The sequence below is a fragment of the Limulus polyphemus genome, unplaced genomic scaffold (genome assembly GCF_000517525.1).
Source record: "Limulus polyphemus unplaced genomic scaffold, Limulus_polyphemus-2.1.2 Scaffold3296, whole genome shotgun sequence".
Lineage (NCBI taxonomy): Eukaryota > Metazoa > Arthropoda > Merostomata > Xiphosura > Limulidae > Limulus > Limulus polyphemus.
In genome coordinates this window covers 44,609-51,394 of record NW_013668906.1, presented here as the reverse complement: position 1 = coordinate 51,394, position 6,786 = coordinate 44,609, and the positions used below count along the sequence as shown (strand labels likewise).

Sequence of the window (6,786 nt, the reverse complement as noted above, 5' to 3'; positions counted from 1 at the left end):
ATGAAAGAGTTAGCACAAATGATCACATATAAAGTGTAATAGACTTAAAATAAGACCCAAAACTCAAGCGCTTTCGAATAGTTGACTATCTTTCTTCAGGAGAACAAATATATATAATGTTCTTTCTTTAAAGTTTCCCCTGTAGTGCTACCAAATAAAATTTGTTTTTATGCCAATTTATTTTCTATGTACTTCATGAAAATGAAATATTTTGAAATACTTTCTTCAACCATTCATTATGTCAGCTTATAATTGTTGTTGTGATTTACTCTCTTCCTCAATCGTAATAGCATTCAATGTTTGTATTTGAGTAGATGTTTTGGTAGTTTCATTCTGATTTTAGTTGCATGGATTATGGAACTTTATGATAATTTGAACAGCACTGATAATGTTTGCAATGACATTTTTTTCTGATATGTCAGTTTTTCAAAAAAGGATGTATTAACTCACAATGACGATCATTCTCCCAACATCTCAACTTCAAATTCTGCCTTTAGCAGCTTCAACACTTTTAGAATCTTTTTTACAAACTTGCAAAAATAATTTCCTTCATATAGCTTGATTTCTTGCATAAAACTTTTGTACAAGCCAAACCTGGTAACAACAACAATCGCTATCATATCTTGAAGTAACATTATCCTAATGTGAAATCTCTCACATTTTGTTTTAAAATATTAATCTCAAAACTACTGACATCATAGACACAGTAAGCTGGCCAGATGATACGAAAGACAAATTTTAAGCTATGTCCATGAATTTGTGGAGATGAACTCTAAAAGCAAGATTAGTAAGGTTCAAGTTTGAATTTATCATGCTTGTCTGGATTTTGTACCTAAACTACAAAGTATGTACTTAAATTATAAAAATGTATATGAATATGGAAGTATTCAAAATTTGAGTTATGGAGAAATTCAGTTATGATACCTACATACCACAAGAGTAGTGAGTGCAGAATAACCATTTTTTTTCTCTAGTCAATGTCTTGCACTGATTAATGCAAAATAAAGAACAAAAACAGAGAAATAATAGCGTGATAAAACCATTTTTAACTAAAATACAATTATGGACAACTGAACACCAACAACAAAATCTAAAGAACCCTCCACGGTCTTCCGTGCACGTGGGCGGGGGGTCTTGGAAAATGAGAAACATGATTCTTTCTTTATTCATTTAACATATGTATATGAATTGTTTATTCAATTCACAATACTTTGCCACCCCCTAGAAAACTTTGCCCCTCCCTGGAATAATTTCTGTGGATGCCTATGGAATCCTCAGATGAACTTTTTATGGATGTAAATGTTTGAATTTGCTATCTAACAGTTTCTTAACAACACAACTTTATAGTGGTAAAGAATTTTTTAACTTATATAAAATGCTACCAATGAACAATTGTACGTGTACAGAACTAAAAATAATTATGTACATAAAAATGATAATATTAGAAGTCACAAACAATGAGTAATTGTAATTAAGTTTATAATTAGTAACTGTATAATTAAAAGGGTAATGTGTATACGTGGGAAGCTTTTTAAACTTCATTCAACTTTGCAAAAATGAGGTTAGGAGTATTTTGGTTGTACAAAAAATATTCAGGTTGCTATCAAATATGCATTTTAGAATGCAAAACTATGTCAGGCTCTAGAATAGGATGTTTCAAAACTACCACACTTCATCTGACTTTCTAACTAAGTTATAAGCAGGTTAAAAAACTCCTTACTGCTCTGAGCAATGACTTTACTCAATACACAACAAGATTTTCTTGCAAACCACCATCTCTAAACAAACAAACACAACATTTCTATACAATACAATCTATCTATTGGCTATAAACATTTCTATCACACAAGTAGACATGAATGAATAATAGGCTTGAAATGCATAAAAGATGGAAATGATTGTCAAGTGGGTTTGACAAATTTATTGATATCTCAGCAAATCATGAAGAGGTTCAAATTTTACATCCTAGCACTGCCATTATGTGTTTCTAACTTATTAGGAACTATATAAATGGTAATTTTGAAGTTATAAAATTACTAACATAGAAGAATTTTTAACACTTACAATTGAAATTAAAGTAAAAACTTCGGATTATAAAGTACATTTTGATAACAACTTTACTGACATACATTGCAAATAAATTGGTCTAAATCAACTTTTAATGTAACTCTGTAAAATATTGTGGCATGTACATTTTGCCTCTCCCAATTACTTAAGATTAAACGCCAAAGAATTTTATTGCAAAAACCTAAATTAATTGCACATAAAGGTATAGCATTCAGAATGTGTATAAATGAATTTAAAAAAAGGTCTGTCTCACCTAAAAACTTCATTCCAATAATGTCTTACAAAATTCACTTCTTGTAAAGGAATGCCAATTTTTCGACAAACGTATTCTGCATCTTCTTTATCTTTGTCAATACTGCAGTGCCCAGTTTCATCTGCAATATCCCAGTTCCTCATGAAAACACCAAGCACGTCATAACCTAATATAACACAACAGATTTGAGTGAAACTTTTAAGCTTAGCAATATTATTGTCAAATTAGATAATCAAAAACAGCAGAAAGGTGAAAAATCAAAAAAGATACACAGGGTGTCTGAAAAGTCTGGAACCACAGATGATTTGCAGCTTTTCTTAATTTCAGGTACGTGACTGATTATGGTGCCATCAAAGCATGAAAAGGTTGAATTAGTCCTACTGTTAATACAAACTTGTTTTGAATTACAAGGACAGCGTGTGTAACACATTGTATAAAATTTGTTGAAGTATCTATGGTTACAGACTTTTCAGACACCGTATATATATATATATATCTAACTATTTAGCTTATATGGTGAATCAGATGTAAGCAACTAAAGCCAATATCAATAAGAATTACTAAATAAAATATCTGAAACATGAACAATAACAAAACATTGGCTGTGTATGCGTACATTTCACTTAATGATTTTGTTTTCTATATATATTGCTATTCACACAACCTCCACACTAAACATTAGAAATTATGATTTAACACATTTCTTACTAGCCTAACTACACCTTACCTTTTCTCTTCAATAAAAGGGCAGCCACACTACTATCTACACCACCAGATATACCACATACTACTTTTCGAACAGGAAACATTGCTGTCATTTCTAATTTACGAAATCTTCACATATTATCTTCCATCTAGGGAAGATAAAAGTGTTACATTATACTCAATCTAATGTACAAATCTAAAGCTGCTTATACTTTCATTTGTCCAAGAATTACTGCAAAACAGTCATATGATGTACTCGTGTTTATAAATTTTACAGTACTTATTAGAGCTCAGCAATTAGAGAAATTTGATAACTGATTAATCATTAAGCTCATTAATCAATTACATTCAACTAACCAATTATTCACACATGACATATTTGGAATAATGAAACATAGTAATAACTGGAAACACTAATTTCGATTAGTTGATTATTTTCAAGTGTCATGACACTAATCAGCTAAGCTGAACAACCTTGAATTAATCAGAAATCATGAAGACAATATTTAAATTACTTGGATAGTTGGAATAATCAAAAACAATAATAGTCAGAAACACTAATTTCTATTAGTTGATTATGTTCGTGACATTCATTGATGTAACTTATTATATTGGTTAACCAAGTTAATTGCCCAGTTCTATTATTTATTGAAAATTAGGCACATTGTTGTTGTTAAGTCATTCAGCACATTCCTTAATACTTTAAAATAATGTTCTTGTCTTAAAACTATTAACAATTTAGTGGACAATCAATATAACCTAAAAAACATTTGTTTTCATATGATACATTAGAAATGTTAATGATAGATATACAACCTCCATACCAGAAAAAATACTGTAATCTGCATCTCAATTTCACTTATGGGTATGTTCAAAGACATATCTTGCATAACTGATTTCTAATCAGAATAGTCTGTTTTCTATATATGACAGGACTAAAGAAATTTTAAGTAATTTAGAAAGACTTACTGTTTTAATAGTTTTGAATTACTTGACTTATAATGCCTATTGGAAAGGCAAATTTTAGTAAAAAAAATTCTTAATATTATCTATCTCTGTAAAAACTTCATATTTACTGGTTAACTTTTCTGCCCAGTGAACCAGTATTTTAACTAGATTTGTCTTAAAATAAAATGGTGTGCAACTATCAGTTAAAATATAAACCATTGATGGTTTTACTGTGGCATCTAGATTAGCCCTATCACTTACTAATTTGTTCCTTTGTCACTATGAAAATTCTAGACTTGTAGGTTGTCCTTCTCATTTGAACCAGAATATTATAGAAGGTTTGTAGATGATACTTTTATTATTATCAGAAAAATTGAGCCTGTTGAAGGTTCATGAAATTATCTTAACTGCAGGCACCCCAATATTAAATTAACATAACCACCAACTTCCATTCTTAGACCTGTTTATTCATAAGAAAGATGGTAAATTTGAATGTGAAATATTCATAAGAGAACTTTCAACTTAGTCAGAAATATCACTGTCAAATATCACTTATTAATGGTTCCACCACCTTAACTAAAAATTCTGCTTGTGCTTATGCCAGAAACTTTCAGTCTAACAGACCATCATTTTTATGAACCATAGGAACTCCATATATACCAGAATGAGGAACAATTGATTTTATATTGTATTATTCACTAACAATCAATAAATTATCTTTTTGTAATTTAGTACTATCATTTAGATAACGTTTCACATTTTTCAGTTTCTATTATTTAGATAAAGATCCAACTCAAACTAAAGAAGATAAATTACAAAAATATTTATTAAAATTAAAAAAATATATACTTTCAGCAGAACCTTTTCCCTTCTCTCGGGGTTTGTCGTTAATTCTTCTGAGAGGATTTTACCAACCTTTTATATTTGGTTGTCTCAGTTCAACTTAGCTGTTTACGTCTATAGTAAGTCACATTTTAAAAAATTAAGAAACCTTCTAATATTGCTTCTGATTCTGTTAGTTTTACAGCATCTAGTTCTATTGATCTTATTGCCAAGCCAAGGCATAATTTTCATGATGGCTGAAAAAAAATTGATAATGTTTCGCTGACCTTCCCTCCTCTCCATGTTTTCTTGAGCCTGATGTCATTTGCCTCCTCTAACAGTTCTTATTACTGTAAACCAAGAATTTGATGTACTAAAACACTTAAGTGACGACCACTGGCTCAGTAAATGCAATCAACCAAAACATAATGGACTGTAATATCTACTAATAATGTTACTGAACCTTTCCATTGCTGCTAAATTAGAAGTACTGAGTATACTGAAACAGCTGTGAAATTATTCAATTTAAATAGGTTTAGAAGCCAGAATTACTATTGCCAACTACCCTCATTTATGCACTGAATGTTGTGCATATATTTTTGGTATCTCCCAATAAATATCAGTGTGACAGTTACTCAAGGAGTTATCTTATTTTCATATACTGGCTGTCAAAAGACATATTTGGTTCATAAGACTAAAGATAACCTAGTACAGTGGTTCCCAAACTTTTGGTAATCACGGACCAGTAAAATTCCAAAATCATTTTCGGGGACCGATACTCCAAATAAAATATCTGTTAATTACATAAGTAAAATAATATGTTACTTACAAAAAAAAATAAATTTTTTTTCAAAAACAAAAAAGAAAAGGTAGACTTAAGTGACTTTTAGTCATCAAATATTGAAAGAAACATAAGTAAGTGTCAGTGCTTTCAACAGCCAAGACATGTTGTGGACCAGTAATTCAAGAACAAGTACCGGTCCTCTGACCAGCATTTGGGAAACCCTGACCTAGTAGACATGACAAAAAAAAAACTTCTGTGACCTTTGAAGAATGTCCCTCCCTTCACCTGTGGTAATTGGTTTCAAAATGTTTTTCATCTAACTATTTGTAGCTAATCCTACTCTATGTATTCATTGTCAAAGGCATGGCCATTGGCCATATTGGTATTGCAGAGGTAGCTGTAGGGAGGGTTGCTTCCTATTATAAAATATGTATTTTATTGAGATATTCCTTGGCCAGTAGTGAATGCAACATTTCACTTCAACAAGTTTGATTTCTTCCTTATTTTTTTGCCCAGGGTGCATCAGTTTTTAAAAATTAGTTTGAACTTTATTAAAATTACCAAATATCAACAAAGTTTTCCTTCTTTTTAGAACTGTTCAGACAGCATCCATAGCCACAGGTGTTTTACTATGAATTTTTCATGTTTTTTACAAAAGAAATTAGCAATATTCCTAACCTTGACCATTCTTTGGGAAATAATGGAATTGGCCTGAATATGTAGATATTAACCCCTCGGTGATAAGTGTAAAAACAGAACTTATAAATAAATAAATTTTCATAGCTAAAGCTGTGTAATTAGTGGAACTTTACTAATTGAATAAATTAAGTGAATCAATTGTCCTCACACGAGTCTAATATTCTTATTTCCAACATGTTGTTGGTTTTTTCAAAAACGTTTTCAAACTAGCCTTCATTCAGTATCTTTGACATTCCTGGTTACAATGAGTTGTCCACCAATGTACAAGATCCTTTTGTTAAATCATATTATTCAGTTGATCCCCATCAATATTAAACACTCAATCCAAATTATGATAATCCTAATGTATTACCTTGCACTCACTGTAAGTAAATGTCATTGGAAGAGCTATAAGATGAACTGAAATGCACCATGAGTTAACTTTATATACAAGACTACTGTCTTTGTTGTCTAAGTGGCACAAGAAATACCAACCCCAAATTTATTATTTAATTTCTGTAGTGCATAT

At 30.5% G+C, this 6,786-nt stretch overlaps 1 protein-coding gene across 1 annotated transcript in view; it reads right to left on the bottom strand.

Moving 5' to 3' along the window:
* The window catches only part of LOC106469091 (mitochondrial tRNA-specific 2-thiouridylase 1-like), a 25,749-nt gene that overhangs the window by 15,870 nt on the left and 3,093 nt on the right, over window positions 1–6,786 (bottom strand). The window contains exons 2-3 of the mRNA XM_022397501.1: window positions 3,048–3,174; window positions 2,321–2,486 (exon numbers count right to left, since the gene is read on the bottom strand). Coding sequence (XP_022253209.1) covers window positions 2,321–2,486; window positions 3,048–3,138 — 257 coding nt within the window. The 5' untranslated portion in view covers window positions 3,139–3,174. The remainder of the gene's footprint in view (window positions 1–2,320; window positions 2,487–3,047; window positions 3,175–6,786) is intronic.